At 38.1% G+C, this 21,802-nt stretch overlaps 2 protein-coding genes across 2 annotated transcripts in view; both read right to left on the bottom strand.

Annotated features, from left to right (window-relative positions):
- The window catches only part of plcg1 (phospholipase C gamma 1), a 40,847-nt gene extending 31,640 nt beyond the window's left edge, over nt 1-9,207 (bottom strand). The window contains exons 1-2 of the mRNA XM_005801691.2: nt 8,918-9,207; nt 6,603-6,887 (exon numbers count right to left, since the gene is read on the bottom strand). Coding sequence (XP_005801748.1) covers nt 6,603-6,816 — 214 coding nt within the window. The 5' untranslated portion in view covers nt 6,817-6,887; nt 8,918-9,207. The remainder of the gene's footprint in view (nt 1-6,602; nt 6,888-8,917) is intronic.
- Nucleotides 9,208-10,677: 1,470 nt separating this feature from the next.
- Nucleotides 10,678-21,618, bottom strand: LOC102230723 (DNA topoisomerase I). Its single transcript, XM_005801655.2, has 21 exons — nt 21,477-21,618; nt 21,155-21,179; nt 19,746-19,842; nt 19,273-19,399; nt 18,251-18,306; nt 17,999-18,109; nt 17,801-17,891; nt 17,639-17,724; nt 17,416-17,531; nt 17,222-17,343; nt 17,019-17,141; nt 16,750-16,937; nt 15,138-15,282; nt 14,893-15,036; nt 14,630-14,815; nt 14,343-14,411; nt 14,119-14,233; nt 13,903-14,030; nt 13,692-13,786; nt 13,341-13,490; nt 10,678-11,771 (listed from the first exon to the last, which is right to left on the bottom strand). The coding sequence occupies exons 1-21, from the start codon at nt 21,507-21,509 to the stop codon at nt 11,669-11,671; spliced, it is 2,310 nt and encodes a 769-aa protein (XP_005801712.1). The 5' UTR covers nt 21,510-21,618; the 3' UTR covers nt 10,678-11,668.
- Between the last annotated feature and the right edge of the window lie 184 nt (nt 21,619-21,802).

Genomic DNA, 21,802 nt, shown 5'->3' with positions numbered 1-21,802 from the left:
ATGAGAGTCCATCCAACAGGTTGAATATCGTACTGCAATGCAAAATATGTATTCATTGGCATCATTAGCAAGTGATTATTGCATTCCAAATAGGTTTTTGCAAAATCAAGAATATAACAATAAGACGCTAGCAGTAGCAACTGTTACTTTTAAAATCATTCACTTTAGAAATGACACGTAGGTAGAAATCTATTCTTTTAAGCCCTTTGCAAAGAACAGAAACAGCTGGTGAGCTCGTCTGCACTCAATAGAAATGCACCTAAAATTGAGCTGCTGACCAAAAAAGCACAATTTTCAGCCTTGATTAGTAATAGCTGAATAATAATAAACTCAAATGTTTATTTTTTCAATTGGTGAACACACAATACACAAGACGTTTTGCTGCGGACAATGTTACTAAGAGAAAAGTTGACGTTAGCCATTTTTAGTTTCATAATGAAAATAAAGTCAAAGAAACATGAACAGACGCAAGAAGTTATTTAAAATGAAACTCTACTTGCTGCAGCATGCCAAGTCATGTCAGTAGGTTATTCAGGCTGTGAGACAGTGAGAGAGAGCAACACTTGCACAAAACTGTAGTTGCTAATACAGACAGCCTTTATAGAAATCTCAGGGAATACTTTTGGAGAAAGCTGTTTTAGTAATGCCCACCCTGCTAACTGTGCTAATTGCAAAGATGCTATAATTTTAAAATTAAACTAATTATTTCACTTCTACAGCAAAACAATACTTAGCATTAACTGCTCTCTTAACTGATGTTGATTCTGCTCCTTATTTAATAATCAACTACCATTCTGGAAGGCCAGAAAAACCTTGTTTGTTCATATATTCCAACTCGTAGAGATAGAAACTAGCCAGAATAGGCAATGACAAGCTTCACATCATAATTTCTAAAAGGCCCACAATATAACTATTTTTTGAAAGAAAAAAAGTCAACTGTAAAAAAATAAATAAAAATGAAACAGTGAAAAAGCTGTGATTGAAAGTGAGTCCATAGAATAATTTAACAAATGATTAGTTTCTATGGCTCACGTGTGAGTCATAGAAACTTGACTTTGCTAGTCAAGCCCTAAAAAGTGAAACTTTTCTGCAATCGTCTTTTTCCTTCATCATGTTCTGTAACTTACAGAGACACAATCTTTAATCATTGTTTCACTTGTGAATTAAGTGTTACAATATTTGGTTGTCTCTTTTCTGCAGTTGACAGACTTTTGTAACCTCATCATTTGGGTAAATATGTACATAAAACATATCACCTGTGTTTGTGCTTTAAGAATCCAATCAGCACTCGTATTTTGGAGTACTTTGTAATCATATTGTGAATATTTGAGACTATTATGAGACTCTTTTGAACCTTGTTATGCAGCTCTGACCCCACTGACCTACGTCCAGAGATAAAGACCACTGCTGACACAGCAAAGACAAATTAATCTCAAGAGGTGTCTGTCCCAGTGGTAAAAATGTACAGAAATTCAAGAAAAGTGCAGCTTTTACTATTAAAAGTCACAATGGTTTAGAGTCGATCCTTTTCCCCAACATATCATTAAGTCTGTCACGATTACAAAAATTTACTGGATGATAAATTGTCCCAGAAACTATTGTGATAAACAATAATATTTTTGATTTGAGATGAATTTTAAATAATATAATGATATTGGCATAATAATTCACGAATTGCATTATTTATTGATCTCTCAAACATCAATAAGATTTAATTTCTAAGAACAATTAAAATACCATTTAAACATTTTAAATACCCAAAATAAAAATAAAAAAACTCTAAACAAAAATAAAATGGAAATAAAATCAAAACACAACCAAAACCGTAAACATAATGGATTATAAAGCCTCTGTAAACTATTAATAATTAGGCTCAGACAGGTAAACAGACAAAACTACCAGTTTTAATTTATTATACGATTACTTGATTTATGGCGACAGGGTTACATATCATACTAAGCACCAACATGTCATATCGAAAAACTTTTATGTTGAAGTCGCCTCTCAGGTAAGAGGACTCAGTCAACCATGTTCGGAATCGGTGAGGAGCTTAAAAATAACATTAAGGAAACTACGAAAGGTGTAAAAAGTTTCTTTAAAGGAAATCATTTTCTACTGAGGCATGTTGGCTGCTCCATCAGGTTACTGGAGGTCAGATTTTAGATGACACTAAGGAGCTGAACGCATTACAGCAAAGGTTTTCAGTTCAAATATATTTCACCGCCTGTAGACATAAGACACTTCTGTTGATGTTGCTCAGTCAGCTGCATGCCTTAACATGAATGAAAGTAATTATGCAAGTTTAATATTATTTCACAAAGTTAGCAACAAGTCAGGAAAAGGTTCAAGTGTGCGCACTGAAGTCGACTATAGGAGACTGAGCAAAATTGTTGCTTTTAGCTTTAAACATAAAGACAGTGCGACTTTCGCTGTATATCTCAGAAGTTAAAAGTGGCAGATGGCTTTGATGCATCCTCATGCCACTTGTTATCAAGACCATGCTCAAGCAGAATGTCAACAGATCATCTGTGAGATATACAGTAGATCTGCTGAGCATGATGTTGCAACAAATCTATTTTTGACTCAGACTTTACGCACGAGTGAAGTCAGAAGTGAGACCCTCACCTCTTAAAAAGACTGAGATCCGACACTTTTTCATTTGAAATTCAGTGCATATTTAACAACCCCCAATTTTCTGTAAATTAATCCTCATAACCACATCCTGCTTTACCAAGCCACACGCAAATCTTAAAGCATCATATCATATGTAAATCACATGTTATTAGGTTTGAAAAATATGCTAGAAGAAAAAAAATAGGTGAAGGCTAATTCACAGAATTTTCACGCAGAAAATATGAAAAATAGTCTTCAGCTATTATAGCCGTTTCCTTCTACAATTGGTGTGCATCATTCCTTAACACCACTGATATGATAAGCGGTAAGTACTCCAGGCCAGACTGATCCTGATTGATGACATACTTCCAGCAAATCCCAAAGACTCTATTTCTGTACATTAATGAACAGCCTAAGCTAATTTCACCTCTCCATGAGTATCGAATAACAGCTATGAGCTCATAGCACATGGCTGTATGAAACCCTTCGCTGCTTAAAACGACAACTAAGCTCCCCATCATTTCATTTCATCTTTCTTTTTTTGCTCTCTCTCTCGTTGCATCCGGAGCAGATCACAGCTGTGCTCGAGCCAACAGACAGGAGACTTAACGACTCACCGAAGGCCTGCGTGTCTTCAGCTTGACACCCATTAATGTAAAATTCTTACTAATGGAGTAGATCAGATAGGGAAATGAAATACTAGGTCTTCTCGTCAATGACCCAGGATTTATTTTTTTTATGTACGTCATAAACGTCATTTCGTCAAATACTCACGTCTACACTTGGGGGGAGGGGGGGGGGGGCAAAAAGTTGGAGTGGACTGGAGAGGTTGTGTGAAATTGTATTGATCCAGTAAAAGACAACATGTTCATGTAGTTCATTTCAGAAAAACTGTCTTCATTGTAAATAAGATTTTGCTGGAAATACTAAAGCACAAATCTCTAAATCAAGGGACCTGAGTTAAAAAACAAAACAAAAAAATTATAAGCAAAGGGAAGTGATGAGAAACAGTCCAGCTCTCCAGAACCTTGGCTGCATAACAACAATCATTTCTGCAGAAAACAAAAATCTGTGCACTGGCTGGGCAACATTTAAGACACCTGCTTCTTAGAAAAAAGGATCTAAATTAATAACTAAGTAAAAAATGGATCGAGATGCTCAAGCTGTACAACATATCAACTCATTTGGCACTAATAGAATTTTTTTTTTTGCAACATCCCAATTACAAAAAACTGCTTGGATGGAATATTTGATTGCATAGTATGTTTCAATCCCCATTCATTGACACTCAATATGGTTAAGTGGGGCTCCAACTATTTGTGGTTCAGTATTCGCCTATAAGTGCACATAACTCCAAATTATGCATCGAAGATTGGCACATATCGGAATTTTTTTTTATAAATATCTTAAATATTTGGGGAAAAAATGCAGTTTCGAAAGCTGAAATACATAGGTTCAATGCTACTTGCCACGTGATTGGCTGGCACTTGCAAAGGAGCGATAGCGCTAAGGAAGCATCCACTTGGTACTGAGGTGTTTTAAGCAGGTTTTTCAAAGTTAGCTTGTCAATCATAACGCAAATTACTTTTAGCGCTGTCATTTTCTTTAACATAGGATTAACAGACAGGCTTTATTACTTGAAGGAGCTCTATTTTTTCACAGATTGTCTTGTATTGTACCGCCCGTTATAGTAGTCAAACAAAAATGTAAAAAACCCATACTTTTTTTTAAACAAAAATCATCTTCTGCCGTTTTAACGTTATTTCCTTCTGTGTTTCAGCTCTTTCTCAGTGGGAATAATCCCCTGTTTCCTAAAAAGTCGTTTTAACTCTCTGTCCCACCCTCATGTTCTACTCGGTGCGAATTGTGCGCTACACTCAGAACAGCTGTGAGTGCTGCTCAGTAGAAACAGAATAAACCTCTGGAATTATTTTACTGTTGTAGACAAAAAAAAAAAAAAAAAAAAACGCAGCAAAGCATCATTTTACATTCCATTATTCATTACTGAAGCAACACTAGACATCTTGAAACAAATGAAAAACATAAAAAAGGATAAATACAAAAGCAACAGCATGAGAAAGAATCCCATGTTACATCTGTCCTGCTTCAAAAATGAATTACTTTGAACAGCACTATTAAAAGTCTCTTTTAATAAGCTATTCCTTTGAACCTTCCTCAGAAAAACACTTGTCATGATTATATTAGTCAGTTTCCTAGAAGTCAGACCTCAAACAAATACAACATGTGACAACTTCCCAAAAATAAATCTTATTCTAACAGCACTTTTTATAAAGAGTCCTAGTTCTGTACTTCACTCCCCACTGTTACATTTCATTCATTGTACTTTCTTTGTTTCCTTGTTATAATCCCACTTAAAATCTGTTGTCTTGGTTAATATTCCTAAATGAAGGAAAAACGCAGTTATCTGTGGGAGGATATGCATAAGAGCATTTCTGGCTATTTTTTTTTTTTTTAAAGAGAATGTGTTACCTTTATGAATTTTCTTTTGCAGAATATTCTTGATATTGTTTGTCATGTTTGGTATTGATGAAATTATAACATACATTTGCATAAAATAAGTATATTTTTACCAAATTTTACAAACATAAAAAATACTAAGTTAAAGTATAGGAAAAACATCATAAAAACTTGATTAATTTGTGATTAGTCAAGAGTTAATAACGGACAATGTACAGTTAATTATGATTAAGTATTTTAATTAATTGACAGCCCTAATAGTAAGGTATATTTGGTGTTTTAACTATTAAAAATTGAGTTATAAGCATTTTTTAGTAGGGGGTCTAAAGTATTTACAGGTGGTTGAGGTCCCTAAAACCCACAAATACTTGGGATCCACTGGAACAGGCACGTTCACTGCCTCATTATGCCCACTTTGTAATATTTTATATTGTATTGTATCTAAAAGTTTACATTTTCGATATAAATGCTACAAAAAGTTGAATAGACCTGAAATTAATTTGGAATAATACAGTGCTGCTCACTGCCCAACAGCTTGTAAATAGAAGGCTCCCGATTTATTCCGTCGTTTCCAAATAATTTTAATCAGTTGCTTGGAAATATTTCTAGTTGTGAAAAACACGAGACGGTCATGTTGTGGTAACAAAGGGAGAAACATCTTCCACTAGCAAGCAATCCCTGACCATCATATCCATAAATCCCCACAATCCCACTGTATGGCCACAATAATGTGCACTCCTACAACATGCACAAAAGCATAGAGAATCCCATCATCGCTTAAAAGATGTCAAATTGGAAATCTGTCTTAAAAATACTTGCACCTCTTTCTTAAAATATAGCAGTTTCACACCCACAGAACCACCAGCCAGCACCCTAAATAAAATGGTGAAGCCGTTTGCACATATCGTTACATGTGTATGTGCAAAGGAACTTATTCTGAGCTTCATCTGCTCAAGTTACTGGCTGCAGACCAAGTGATGCGATTCTAAAATAAATTTGTAAAGTAGATCATTTATAGAGTAGTGGGGATTTCAAAATATTCGTGACTGAGAAATTCCTAAAAATGATGTCATGTGTTGCGTCACTGTTTTTGTTTTGTTTTCTAGGGACGTGGTTGATTGCTTAAAAACATGTTGGAGAAAAATAAATAAAAGTAACGTAATCATGCTCCTTTCAAGAAAACTCCTGCTGATTTTGTTGAGGTAATGCCAAACAGCATTAAGCACGTACTGCTAAAGCACAATTGTTGATAATGACAGCTGAATGCAAAAGCCGGAAGAAATGCTGGTCAGACCTGTCAACCCAGAAAATCGTCTGATGCATTAAGAAAACAAATTAGGAGGCTTCAGGAACCACTATTGTATTTTCAGATTAACACGGTGCGTTTTCCATCGTGCCTACCTTCATTCATACAAACCAGTTCTGGCACAAATGGCATTCTATCCTAACATTGTTCAAAAGGTAAATCACTAACATCTCAGTGTGTGAGCGTGTCTCTGCAAGCTACTCACTCTCTCCTTCAATCTTGTCAGTGCTTCGCGTCCAGATAATAGTCCGCGTCTCCAGTTTTACTTGAAAAGTCCGTCTCTCCGGCCTCTGGGACTTCTTAGAGTAAAACAGAGTCATTACTGTGCCCAGTTCCAGGTCTCGGTACAGGTTGTTCATCTCCGTGTCGTCCATCCACGGGACAGGTCCGTTGGACAAGAAGCCAGAGGTCCCAGCCATGTTCACTTCCCCCGTTTGTTATCCGTTTCCTCTCAGAACAATCTGCTCGGTCCAGGCCTAGACAGGGTTACCTACAGCAGGAGGAGGGGAGGGGGAACGCATGAAACAACAGTTCCCCAGAGTATTGCAATCCTGTATGTACGGTAAACTAGGGCAAAGACTTGGAAGTTAAAACCTGGAAAAAATAATACTGGAACCAGGGCTGCACAATATACTGGATCCCAATGAGCAATGCAGTTTCAATTTGTCCAACATTGTCATCGTCTGTCTGGTCGAAATATTCGATTAGCTACAATATTTCAGCTGTTAAGCATTGGAGGAACTTAACCTGTTTGTCTACATCTGATTTAGATCTTTGAGACTAAAATGCTAAAGGAAGATTACTCTGATATTGTGCAGCATTGTTTTAAAGTAGTTGAACTTCGGCTATCGTTTGTGCTCAACTAACTTTCTTATGCTGTTGGTTGAACTCATCTCCTAAAAACAAACAAAAAAAAAGAAGAAAAAGCTTTTTGTTTACATTATGAGGTGCTAATTTTCAATGATGATGTAAAACAGACATGCCCAGGTTATTATATATCCATTTTCTCCTCATTCATTCATTCTTGTTGATTGCATTGCTTATTATTGACGTTTCAGCATGGCAAAATCATATGTATCATCTAAAAATATATAACATGATTAGCTTGCCCAATATCCAGCAGAAAAAAAAATAACCTACAATCTAATTTCAGGATTTAACTGTATTGGTTTCATTGGAAACAAAATACAAGCTGAACAAGCTTTTGTTCAAGTCACAATAATCGCTGCTGCTGCTACTGGTGATTTTTATAGTGTTATTTTCTATAGTGATAAATGTGATGTTTAGGTTGAATAAAAGGATTGTAACATGCTTATAATTGTTCTAACTATAAAATCTGGGCATTCATACAATGCCCTTGGCAGAGTCTTTTATTGAATTATCTAAAAGGTTTTCAATGCAAATCACCCATGAATGAAGTTTTAATTGTCTTCGATTTTAAACCTACACATGATCTAGGGATCACTTAAATGTTCATTTAGTACACCTATTGAATAAATCGTCTTTTCCGGCATGCAACCCCTGTAAAAATGCTTACATACATATTTAAAATCAGAAATGCTCTCAAACATTGAGCATCCAAAGCCTAAAAATAGACATCTTAAGATGAAGCAAAAAAAGTTATTACCTCTATTTATATTAAACAGACTTTTTAAAGAAAATCCTTCCAGACAGTAAATTGATGCAATATAAACATCATTTCTGCTGACTATTTTGACACATAGGCTAAAAAAAAGAAAAATAAAGAAAAACTGAATTAAATTGGGATTTCTGACTCTTGATGAATTATGCATTTTTGACTTCTTATGTCTTTTTTCAGATTTCTCAGCACAAATATCTTCAATAAGTCAGTACAGGGTATTCAAATGTATCACATTAGAATATAGATTAGAAAAGAAAAATATAGATTTATAAGGAAAAACATACATTTTAGTCATTTCATATATGCTGCTGACTTTTTTTTTTTTTTTACACAACTCCACATACAGACAGGATAATAATTCTTTAATAATCATTAGCAGTGCTGTAGACAAATGACAGCTCATTACCTCCACAAAAACTGTTTTCCTATCATTAAGACATTTAAAACCAATGACACTACATAACTTTTAAATAAGCATATTTTTTCAATTTAATCCGGAGGCTGTCAGGTTTATTTTAATCTAGAATGATGTAAAAGGCCCGTGCCCTGCAGGAAAACAAAGCCCCCCTCTGAATACACAAAGTTTAAGAAACGACAGTGTTAAAGCAGCAAAGGGGGACAGCGGTCTAACAAGGAGCTTTTCACTATTTTACCAGCGTGGAAATGGGGCCGGTGGCTGCTAGCATTTTGCCTGGGCCGACAGGAGAATATGGCTGGATTTTCCCGTCAAAAACAGGTAGCAGCAGCTACCCTGCCTTTTTCCTCATCCTTGTTTATTACTCTTAACACCCAGGGAGAAATTAACAAGGAGAGTTGGGGTGCGGGGGGGGGGGGCGAACAACACGTAGCAGGAGCTGGGGAGCTCCGTAACTACCTACCGCAGCAATCTCGGCCCGACCGCACATCTCTAACGGCTGCTCCTCCTTTCTCCTCTAGCCCGACTCCCCTCGTCCTTCTTTCTCCTGCTCCTTTTCCACTCCGCGAACCCGCGTTTCCCGTGAATTAAATCATCACCAGGCCCTCTGAAGGCACCACGAAGCCGACGACAACAGCTACAATCCCAGCAATACCCCCCTCTCTCCCCTCCGGCCGTCCATAGAGAGAGGCAGGCAGCCGTGAGCCAAGACTACGTAAGTTTGTCTGTTCTCAGATCCAACCAGCGGAGGCCCTTCCCCCCTCTCAGTCCACGGGCAGCAGCATCATCCCAAGCAGAGTCAAAAAGCAAGCTTCCGCTGCGGATTTTCAAAATAAAAATACAAACAATGTCCGTTTGTTTTAACAAGCTGATGTTTCACCTAGAATGCAATTAACAAAATTGATCAGATATTAGCAAGAAACTAATTGTGCAAGAACATCTCAGGGATTAATATTCAAATCCTAAATTCCACTTTCAATGACTTAAAACGATCTACTTTGGCACAGTCAAACAAGTGTGGGTTGAGAGTACTTGCTCATGACTGATTCCATAGTTATTTAAACAAATTTTTAGTCAGTTTTAGTTGCTGATAGGCCATTACAAAACTTTAAATTTCCTCCCAGATTTAGCTGTATGGTTGGACTCACAGTGATGCTGAAAAAAATTAATCACTCTTTATCTTCAGCTTTGTAGCTCACATCTTCTACTTTTTGGATCAAAAATTAGACATTGGAGTTGTTTTAAAAAAGGCCCATAGTATGATGCTTCCATCCATCCATTTCACTGAGGGCATTATATTTGTTTGATTATGCTTAGTGTTGATTTTGTGTCAAACAATTATTTGGACATTTTTATCTGAAACTTAAAGTTAAGCATCATCAGTGTTGGTGTCAGCCCCTTTGCAAACTGACTGACCAGATTTCGTATTGCTTTTTTTGTTTTTTTAAACTAACTTAAGTAAAATATCCAGCTTTTGTAATATCGCTGCTGTCCTACATTTTCTCAAATTATCAATTGCCACATTGTGTTTTGGCAGCTGTGAAACTTTTTGTACTCTTCCTCTGATTTAGTAATCTGTCAGCAAGCGGTAGTTTTAACCGAAGGATTACAAATGGACAAATCCAACTAGGACAGTTTTTTTTTTCTCGGTTTCATTCAGTCAAATATAACTGATGGCAGATGTGAACTCTAAAAGAATGAATGCTGAAACCGAATCAAATAGTGGTTAAGCAAGGCATCTGTGGAAAAAGACATGCTTTTTTATTTTTATAATCTTATTTTTTTGAAAACAGTCTATCATAATTGGGGTGTATAGACTTCTGACAACCATTGTAAGCTTTGATTTTTCTCAAAACTTACTGAGTTTGAAACGGGCTACGAATGTCAATGTCTTTTACTTTGAAAGTATTAACCTTACTTCCGGAAGCTCTTTTGAAGTTTCACTGTAATCTTCAGGTAACTTTTTCTCAGCAGAAGCGCCTATTTCAGTCTCTTTCTCCTAAAACCTTTCGTTACGGTTACAGTAAGAACCGGCCACTGTTTATTGTTTTCATTCAGCTGTTCCACAGCATGTCATTGAAAACAAAAGACAGCAGAGATAAATTCATATGGAAGAAAGTGATATTAATATTGAGGATTATTTGCTTGAATGAATCTGATGAGCTCGAAACAGCTTGTTTTTAATTCTACTGTGTAAAAGATTAGGATAGCAGACAAATAGAACAAGGTTGATGTTTTATTCTGAAAACTACAAAGCTCTAAACAACAAGCTTTCAAATCAGCGTGGGATTGTGTGATAAGTGATCAAATAACAAGAAATATTCATGACAAAAGCTGTTCATTCACATTAGAAGATTTCTCAAAGACATGTCCTGCTCTATTATGGCATTACAAAAACAGCACACCTACAAGGATAAATGATGTGATCATTTTTGGCAAAAATCCAGACCCTTCTGTCAGAGGGAACAGTCTCTTTGAGCTCTGGCACACAAATACATAATGCTTCAGGCATTTTAAGTAACCGAAATCACCGTTAGGCCTTGCTCACTGTAAGACTGAGGAAAAACACACACACTAAAGATTTGCAATAAGGGCTTTTTGTTGAGGATGCATACAGCACACGCTTCAAAACAAAACAATGACAATATGTACATCCCTGAAATAAACAGCATGGATAAAACTTGACATTCTGTGTGCTAATGTGTGTTAGCATAGTGCTAGAGTTTAGTTCCTCGCCGTCGCTGCTTTGTCCAGCTTAATTTAAACACCACCTAAACATTCGTCAAAACCATCATAATCTCTTATGTTAGTGAAAAAACATAATAATTTATTATTCTATCAGAATTATTATTCCATAGATCAGATGGCTTAGCATCTCAGAACATTTAATCGGACACAACTTAATACTTAACGTGATCATGGTTGCGGGAATACGGTCAAAGAGCTGCAGCTACATACACAATATCATAATGTTTCTAAGGAGAGATGACGTATGGGGCAACATGGTGAAATCTTTCAAGAGTTGATTTTCGCCTGTACACAACCGGTCGATATTTACAGCATGATTATTAAACCTGTCTGTGATCACAGCTTGGGTGCCGTCCTGGCTTCGTCCCACAGCCATCGCACAGTGGAATCGTTTGACATCGGCGACAAACCAGCTGTACAATCAAAGGCTTGAGTAGAAATGTTCAAATAAAAATACTAAGTGCAGTTAAAATTCATAATCCTTTTCGGCCATGTCGATCGCCCAGGCAAACTTTTCCCTCTGGGTCTTGTTGTAGATCTTCTCAATTGGAATGCTCCACTTCTTGCACCTGGAGAGAAGGGAAGACGAACCAATTAGGGACAAAAATATGAGCAGCAGTTTGTGCTTCTAATTCTAACTCTTCTTCACTGAAGCAAGACTGGACAAAAGTTATTGTATTTCCACGCGGCTGCTGGTTTTGTAACAATTTGTGGAAATTTCTGGAGTTCTTTTAGCTGAATAAAAGATACGATCTCTCTCTAAGAACTTTCAAACTTTTCGGTCAGTTTTGATGAAGAGGAAATAATATTATCATGTTAATGGCGCCGACGACGGAATGGGATAAACAACATTTCTGCAAATCATATTCAAGAGCTTTAGATGTATTCTTATTTCTTAGGAAATAATGGTTGCCTTTAAAGTTTAAAGGCCTCTCAAGGCCTTTAGATGGTGTCTTCCACGGTTTAAAGTTTTTCAATTGTAAAAAAAAAACAGAAAAAGAGGTTGCCAAAAACTGAGTTGGAACCATGTGCAGAAAGATGGCAGTATCATATTGAAGTTGACGTATTGAAAAGAGGAGAACATGTACAGGTACTAAAAATAAATATATGAGAATAAAAAAGGTGACAGGCAGGCAATTGGAATCAGAAGTGAGAGAAACTGGCAAGCTGATAAATGTGGGGGGCAGAGTGATTAGTGGAAACAGGACCGGGTGAGTCTAATCAACTGCATAAATGGCACCTGTGAGGGAAATTGAATTATGGTAAATATGTATGAATTAATCCAAGAGGACTTAACTGATACAAAGCGAATTACCAGAACTAAAACAAAACACAAAAGAACACCATGAAAACAGCTGGCTATCAACAACACAACAGAACTCTATCAAAACCAACTCACCATGTATCATTTCCACTTTGTATTGGTCTATCAGAAAAGAACTTCATAATAAAATATTACTTGCATAACTTATGTATTTTAATTTTATTATTATTAAAACTATTATCAAATTCCACAGATCCTCAATACAGTAATTTAGCAGGATGAAGTGAACAGGCAGGATCCTGTAGAAACACAGACTGTTGAACCAGCTAACCTTTTCCCCCTTATTGTCACAGGTCCTACACTGTAAACCAGGTTTCCAGGCACCACCCCGTTACTGGGACCCCCCATCCCTTACACTAAAGCAGGGAGCATTCCTTCATCCATTGTGCCTGAGGACAAGTTTCTCCATAAATAGCTGTGGAGCATCGTTTAGGGAGGGCGGGCCACTGTTCACCCCTTTCTCTGAGGCATTCTGCCACAGACAGTTCCTCATGGACTTCCCACATGGAGGAAGGAGAGCTGTTTGGGGACGCTCCCTAGCTTTCAGAAACAAACCCCATTGTTCCTGGCACTCACACGCTTTTTCTTCCTCTTATTTTCATTCTGCAGCCACTAGCTTTTTTACCTCTGCTGCTTCTTTTCCTACAATGCAAGGCCATTTCCTGCCTTTTTGTCACCGAGGTAGATGTGAGGCCCACATGGCCAGCCACACACAAACAAATGGCTGGCCTGTGCATCAGTCGGTTTTCTACCCTAACGTTCCAGCTTTTCGACCATAGAATTCCCAGCGTCGGAAGAAAGAGTGCGTAAATACCAGGCAACAGAGATGCGTGGATCCAGGTAGTTGAGCTTGGAGGTGCCCAGAGCAATCTGCTTGTTCTCCTCTCTGTCCGTGGCTTGTACCTGGAGTTTCATGAGCTGCTCCTCTATCCTCTGCACGGCTTTACGCTTCACCTCTACAGTCCTGAGAGTGAGAGAATACAGAAACAAGGACGTTAAAATAAGCCAGAGATTTTGATGAAGAAATAAAAACACACATCATGTGCACATTCAGCGGTGGAGGTTAAAAACGTATTTCCTTTCTACCCCAAAATGGACAGAGAGTGTTAGGGAAGCGATTGATTAAACACTTTGCTGACAACTAATAGCGCTCAGGCGTCCTTACTTTCTACTCTTTTCATCATGTGAGGCCTTGTGATCGGCCTTGGCGGCCTTCAGCTGCTTCCTGGCTGCAGACAGCTGCTTTTGTTTCTCGTCAATCTGCATCACAAACACACGGTGGATGAGGAAATTAGTGTAGATGATGCATCTCTTTTTGTTAGGTTTTTTTTTTTTTTTTTGCTTTCTAAAAAAAACTTTTACTAAGGCATGGTTACCTTGGTCTGAAGATTCTGCATGGACTTCTCAAATGTTTTGGGCGGAGCTCTCTGGTGGTTACACAGAATGGCTACAGCTCTGTTAGCTCGGTTGTATGACAGGATCTTAGCTGGGATACTGTCCTCAGCTGTGAACCCAACAACAACAGAAACGGATAAAGGAGAACGTTTCAAAGAAACACAGATGGTTTAGTGAATAGAAGTAAAGCTGCTCACGGCAGGTAAGTTCTTTGAGCTGCTGCTGCAGGGTGATTGAGGCATTGTAGGTACGGAAAACTTTGGCTGTCAGTCCATCCATCAGCTCCTGTAAGTGCTTGTTGAGGATGGAAGTCTATAGGAAATGCAGAAAAAAGACGGATAGTGTGTAGGTGAGGAAAAGTACCGCAGACCTAAATGTAGCCCGATCACATCCTGAAGGCAGATTGTGGCGCTTTTCTTACATTCAATCTGTCAAAGAGGTCGTCCTCTGGCTGCTTGTTCTCCAGAAACAACTGAAGGTTTTTAAAGACCTGAAGAGACATAAACAGAGGATCGATGTGGATGAGAAAAACTGTACAAGTTGCAACCCTCATTCTTTAATTGCATTCACTGTTGCACCATAACATTTCTAATGAAAAGGGGAAAATGACATCTGAACATTAGACCACTATACAGCACAGCAGCAGCATGTGAGGGTCTGTTTTGCTCTACTGTGATTCTATGGTGTTGTTGTCATTTTGCAGCTCACCCGCTTCTCCACCGGGATCTTATTGTAGTAGCGGATGGAGTCTTTTCCCAAAAAGTCGAACTCCACCACATACTCCTGCTCGTCCAACTTGGGATACAGCTTGATGTGCTCCACCCTCAGCGAGCAGCAGCCGACCGTGTCTGCCGTCTCACCTTCCTCCTTCTCATTCCCTGCCCTCAGAGCCAGCTACACAGGGGGAAACGCAATGTCTGAGTTTATTGTTTCCACTTAATTTAAGACAGCAATTATGGAGGTTTACTCACCTTGTCAATAAAATACAGTGCAACGGCCCTCTGCCGGATCCTCATCTCTTTTGACTTCCAGTCGTCTCTGTACTGAGTACGAATCCGATCCACGCACTTTTTTAAACGCCTGGCGGTCTCATACTTCTGCCAGTCCTTCTCCCCCTGCACAAACACACACACACAAATACTTTCTTTAACAGAGGTAAAAATGTTTTTAAAAAAAGGCTAATAAATGAGTGGAAGGTTTGAGAAAGAACAGACACCTTGATTCTGGAGCTCGGGTTCAACATGATGTACTTGATGGAGCCCTGGATGTTCTCTGTCCAGGATACTAACCAGGTCACCTTGTTGTCATGGCGAACCTCCTTCCACTTTGTCCCTGGTGGAGGTTTGGGTTGCTTGGAGTCCCTGTGGGAACAAACAGCTGGTTTAATATGAATGTTGGTGTATGGTGGACTAATTCCACCAAAACTACTATTTTACATCCCATCAGTAACAGCAAAGTCTCACCCGATACAGAAAGACTGAGGTATTTTTCATGATAAACACTGTCTGTAAGATATTGTAGTGTAGAGATTATAACCAGCATGTGAGGATCAACACATCCTCTCTGGGTTATGCAACTGTTGGCTTTCTTTTACAGGAAGAATACCTTTGACACACTGCCAGTGGTGTATCTGAGTGTGTGCTCTCATGCTGTTGCCACTTGAATAATAATATTCTTGCCACTGAATAATATTCATTTCCCCGTCTTTTTGATGGTAACTCATTGCTGCAAATTAATTATAAAAAGAAACACCACGGCAAGGTTTCACGACTATAAATTTAACAAAAGTCTATAAGAAGCTGCCACAACAAGATGGTAAGAAGGAGAGAAAGGTAAAGAAAGAAGAGTGTGAACACAGAGTTGAGGATGATAAACAAATGCGAGTTATAATCCTAAGGAGGAACTCCTGCAAACTGACTCAATCTCATCTGACCCTGCAAGATTCCCATGATGTGAGATAACCTAACTGGATTCAGGTTGGTTTGACGGGGCCACCTTGTGGTATACTGCAGAACTAGGTGCTATTTTCACTGACCTCCTAGGCTTAAAAATAAATAAAATATGATGGCCATACAAACAAAATCTAGACGAAAATCAAACACAGAAGAGATGACTCTGTCTTCATTTTAAACAATTAGAAAAAGTCCACTAATTTTTGAAATTTATTTTGTACCAAAACATTGATATGCACTCAGCCAAAAACCCAATCATTCATAAGATAATGCTGTCCCAGGAAGGTCTCCTCTGAGGATTCATAAATGAAAATAAGAACCAATGTTAAGGTCTACAATGATGGCTGCAGCAGCAATTAGGTGGTTTGGTTTTAGCCTGAAACGGAGCGGAGTTAATAAAGCAAAAGATGGTCCTATTTTCATAAAAGTACACTTTTATTGAAGACAATCTTTTAAATGTTATTAAAAGTAGAAACCTTACCTGAGCCTAAAAGTGAGCCTTGGTGGACTCCTTTTAAAATGTTAACATAATGTAAATATGTGGTTAAAAAAGAAAAGCAAAATAGATCTCTAAATAAAGATAATGTCTAAATATTAATGAAAAAAAAAGATAGCTTCAACGGGCTAACAACGCCTGTCTTTTAATGTCTTTTTTGACACATGTAAGTGCCTCTTCCTTTTCTTTGGCTGCCCAGGTAGAGCTCTCTGGTTTCAGCAACATTAGGATCGAAGAAACTGTTGTTGAACCAGGACACAAGAGTCATTACATACTGGCAGGAGGAGGGCCATATCCTCAGGATATGCATTCATGCATAAATCACTGAATTTGCATTGTTATTTGTATATATATATGTAAAAAGTCAATTGAATCCGTACTTGCTACAGTTGATGATGATGTCTTCGGGTCTAATGCGTCGTTTCAGCATTCCCATCTTTGGATGGTCGCCTCGTCCTCGGAACAAACCCGGCGGCTCGATGCGAAAGTTTCCAATCCTTTCCTTGTGATTGTCCATGATGCAGAAACCATACTCCTGAAGGATCCGCTCATTTTCCTCTTTGATTTTCTGAAAAACAGTTTTGAAAACACATTAACTCGTTCCACCGTATTCTAAACACTGATAGCATCCACATAAATGAGCACCAACCTGTTTCTCCTCCTTGGACATCTGTTTGCGAGCCTCTGATTGGGCTTTGAAGTACTCACTCATTTCTCTGAAGTCACACTTGTTCAGATCTGTGATTATTGACTTCTCTTCTGATGTCATTTCCTAAAACACAAGGAAAATCAATGAAGTATTCTCTGCTTCTTTTTCTGAACTCATACATATTTCATGGGGATTCTCCCCACCTTCCTCCAGTCTTTATAGAAGTTCTTCCTAAAGATGTCTTTAGTGGTGTACTCATGATCTAACATCTTGGCAAAGAAGGTGGCCACTTCCTCAGCGGGAGCACTAAGCTTCATTTGCTTACCTAAAAAAACATTGCAATCTTGAACAATTAAATCTCTGTGACTTGGAGCCTGATTTTCAAGGTGATACTCACCATCATAGTAGAATTTGACTTTGTTGGGCAAAGGCTCATAAGGTGGAGCGAAGACTGGGCCCTTGTGTTCAAGAAAGCGCCATTTAGAGCCGTCAGTATACCTCTCCTCCTCCCACCTAAAAACACAATCAGGGAAGAAAAAGATCAGCCACCCTGTAGCCTATCGGTACTTTGATTGTCATTTCCTGAGGAAAAGAACAATTTGAGCTGAACTTTATCTTACCATTTCCATTTCTCCTCTTCCTCTTTTTTGCCTTTCTTTCCCTCTGTTGCTTTCTTGTCTTTCGTCTTCTTTTTGTGCTTAGTATCCTAAAAGACGCAATGTACATGATTTAATATGAGGTTTTGTCAACGCAACTCAACAAGGCTCGTTAAACTGGTATACCTCCTCCTCTTCGTCATCTTCATACTCATGTTTCCTCTTCTTGGCCTTCTTATCGTGTTCTACCTTGACTTTCTTAGGCTTGTATTCAAACCTGTAAACAACTCCTGCTTTAATAAAGGTTCAATTACAAAATAGCTTAAAATACATTTTCAATTGCAGCTAATTGCAGAAATTTCAATATATTTGAATGATACATACTCCTCCTCATCATCATCCTTCTCACGTTTGGGGGCCTTGTTGTGTTTGGGAGACGGATAGAAGCCATTGTCATCTTCCGGCTCGCTTTTAATGGCAGCGGGACTTCTCTCTCTGAATCGCACATTAAATATCATTTAAGTAAACCAAACAAACACATACATTTAGTGATGCGATGGCAGGCTAAGCTGCTGTCTAATTGTACTTAATCATTCATATATTATGTATATATAATAATAAAGCAATACTGCGAACCTCACATATCCATTTTCCTTCTCCTTTTTAGGTTTGTCAGGGTGGGATGATAAACTCTGTAATAAAAAATAAAAACTCCTTTAGTCAAAGTTAATAAACAGCTGGTCAGCTGGTCATAATTTAGTCAGATTGACTAAATTATGTCCAGCTGTTGCGTTTTCTAATCTCTGGAAAATACAAGGAATTCTAGAATAGGGCTGCACACTGTTGCAGCTTGTTGAAGTAGCTAAATAGTAAATAAAGCACTCTTTTACTCTGGTATTTTGGCCATAAGTATAACAGTGACAGAAGGGTTAAAAAAAACTGCATCTTTTGATGAGATAAAGGCATATTATGGAGTAGGAGAAAGTGGAGGGAGAGAAAGAGGAAGTTTAAACATTCTTTGTCCTAAGTCTTAAAAGGGCAACATAATCTCTTGCAAATAAGATGGATGAGCTGCTGAGGACCCAACCAGGGCATCAGGTATGAAACATTACATGTTTCACTAAGACGTGGCTGAAGGGTCATATCTTTGACTCCAAACGATACTCCTCCCCAGATGATATGAGATGGGGCAGAGACAGTGTAATCCACGACATTCTGCAGTGAAATATTGTGCCGGCAGACTCGATGTTGAGATGCTACCTCTAAGATTTGGGGATGTTCACCAGTCATAGCTGAAAACCTAATTTCTCTTTTAAATTAATAAATTATTTTCAAATTAAGCTGAAATAATTAAGTAAGCAATTGTTTTAAGAACAAAATAAAATCACTTAATCATTAATGTAAAACATTATGTAAAACTAAAACAATAGTCTGAAAACACTTTTCAAGCCAATTCCTAAAGTAGAAAAGCAGGGAAGAAAACACAGATGGTTCAATAAATAATGGCTAGAATAACAAGCAGATGGTTGAATGCACCCCTGCTCTATTTGGTTTTACCATACTTGTCCAGACCTGTAAAATGCTTAGATCATAATCACCCAGTAAGCACAAAAGTCATCCAGCTCACAGTGACAGACACTAAATAGGAATCAACAAACCTTATCCTCTTTCCTCTTCTCTTTGTCCTTGTCTTTGTGTTTTTCTCTGTGTCTGTTTGTGCTGCCATCACTGTGCCTCGGCTTCTCTTTGTCTTTGTGTTTTTTCTCAGAGTACTCCTTATGTTCGCTGAAAGCCACAGAGGTCACAGAGTTCCAATCCAAGAGGTCAGACAGAGCATGTCAGTGACATAAACTTCTTTAACACATCATCTTTGCTGTTATACCTCAGGACACCACTATTTCACCAAGAACAAACCACAACACATGTTCTGCAGATGTCATTACTGTGGCTGGCTTACATCAACTTTACTGATTTAATATTTCAGTTTTCTTAACAGTAATCCCAGTAATATTTGTGAGCATATTTCTTACATAACATTCTAAAGCAAGCTATATAGAAATCAATCTTGTGACAAATGGAAAATAGATTCATGTTCTGTTCTTAACTTAAGAGAGAGAAAAAAAATGTGTACCTGTTGCTGTGCTTTATTTTCTCTCTTTCCTTGTCTTTCTTGTGATCTTTGTGTTTGTGCTCCTTTTCTTTGTGCTTGTCTTTATGTTTGTGAGAGTCTGCGACACAATGAAAAGATCCAACTGTAGTCACTCATAAAATAACTTTAACTTAGTTTGGTGAAAAAAAACAAAACTTTAAGGATAATCTTGGAAAGTATAAACGCTTCCCAGGGCGCCATAATTCACATAGAGCCTGGATATTTATGGCCACGTCTGATACGGATGTGTAAAGCAAACTACAAGACCAACAAAGAAAGAAATTTAATGGGCGGATTAATTTGTAGGCCAACACAAATCAAAGCTAAAGCTGTGATGTCTGAGGGAAAAATTATCCATGTCATTTAAAATGTCTTTTTTTGAAATATGAAGAGTGTGGTCTGCATTTGTATTCAGTCTCTTTTATTCTAATAACCCTAAATAAATGCAACCATTGCTTCAGATGTCACATAATTTGTCAAATATAAATTATCATTTCAGTTTCCACTTTACATTGTTGTAAAGTTTGTACAACTGCAAATAAAAAAAATAGGTCTGTATTCATAATGTGACCAAATGTGACGTCTCAAAGATATAAATACTTTTAGCCACTTAGAAAAAGCACCACTAATAAATAAGTACCACTTGAGCACCAACAAGTACTTTTTGATGAATTAAAAAAAAAAAAAAATCACCAAATAAACTATTACTGATATGGGAGTTAAATATCTTCCCACTTTTTTCTCTAAGATCAGTACAAATGTAACCTAACAGAGAGATAAGAAACTTTCAACTTTTAAAGTGTCACATAAGGGGTTTATAATTAGATTAAAATAGCATATGCTTTGAGTAAATGTGTGCAAATTCCTCTAGTTTGGATCAAAGTTTCTGAACCTATATCTATTTTCTGTTGGCGGTGCAGTTAAACGGCTCTCTTGACAGGGATGGAGGCAGAGAGCAGCCGGTGCTGAGATGCGATAAGCGCCCCGCTCTCGCCTCCATATCACGGCGGACAGCTGGCTCGCTCAGCGGCGCCCTGGATGCTACACACAGAAAAGAAAATGGCGCAGAGACTAAGTCCTCAACCCCAATTCCATCACTTTCGGCTCCAAAATTCATCACAATTGCATCCATATATCATCACACTAAGGCATGCAAAATTGACCAGAGATCAGCCTCTTTCAGAATATTCTTTTACTTTTGAAATCCGGGGGTGGTAAATGCACATTTTAGACCCTCTTTTTGAACAATAGCCGCAAGAGAGTGGAGGAGAAGGGACTTAGTCTCTGGGACGCCATTTCTGTCCTTTAAAAACTAACAGTAGACAGGTACCAGCGGCTACGGTTAGAAACTAGTCAGGATGAATAAAGAGAATCGTCAGAAAAGGACCTACCACTTCCTTTAGATCCAGAGTTGACCTGAAAAGTGTGAGGAAAATATTTTTATTATTTCAATTTTAAAAACGCCGGTAGGTTGGCTGTTCAAGTTACAACTGCAGCCTAGAAATACGTTCCTGTATCAAAATACAAAACAAAAAGGGCACAAACAACCTGGACACCTGGAGGGCTCCCTCTGCGAATAGTTGCTTCAGTTTTCAGAGTTAATCAACATTTATTTCATAACGTGACGGTTATTACTCATATTATGTCAGTTGTGGTCGGAAATCTTGATTTAAAACTACCGAGAAAAAACCTCGACTATGAAGCGAGAGCTACCTGAGAGTCTCCGCGTCCATGATCCCCACTCATGGTCAAGTTGTTTTTGTTTGGAGAGCAGATAAAGTTATCACTGAGAGGACGACAGTCCAGGATGCGAGGTTCAGGGAACCCTCGCTGACAGCCTGGAATGGAGTCCCAATGTTTGTCAACTGCGCATGCTCACTCTATCAGAGAACTCTCTCCTTGTATAAACATCTATGAAGGCTGGCATTTATTACTACTCTACACCAATCATAGAAGTTATAAACACGTCGGGGTCAGTCTTGGCATTATTGAAATTCCCCCAAACTCTTCATCAGGTTTGCCCTCACCTACTCCCGTGG

The sequence above is a fragment of the Xiphophorus maculatus genome, chromosome 1 (genome assembly GCF_002775205.1).
Source record: "Xiphophorus maculatus strain JP 163 A chromosome 1, X_maculatus-5.0-male, whole genome shotgun sequence".
NCBI classification, from domain to species: Eukaryota; Metazoa; Chordata; class Actinopteri; order Cyprinodontiformes; family Poeciliidae; genus Xiphophorus; species Xiphophorus maculatus.
The sequence above is the reverse complement of the archived record's forward strand: the minus strand, read 5'-3'. Positions and strand labels throughout refer to the sequence as shown.

What these genes read in the sequence shown, in the direction of transcription:
- LOC102230723 (XM_005801655.2), bottom strand. Translation starts at nt 21,509, where the DNA reads ATGAGTGGGGATCATGGACGCGGAGACTCTCAG. An exon ending in AAGATGACGAAGAGGAGGAG is followed by an intron (nt 17,725 to 17,800) that starts GTATACCAGTTT and finishes TGCGTCTTTTAG; the next exon opens with GATACTAAGCACAAAAAGAA. An exon ending in TCTATAAAGACTGGAGGAAG is followed by an intron (nt 17,142 to 17,221) that starts GTGGGGAGAATC and finishes CTTGTGTTTTAG; the next exon opens with GAAATGACATCAGAAGAGAA.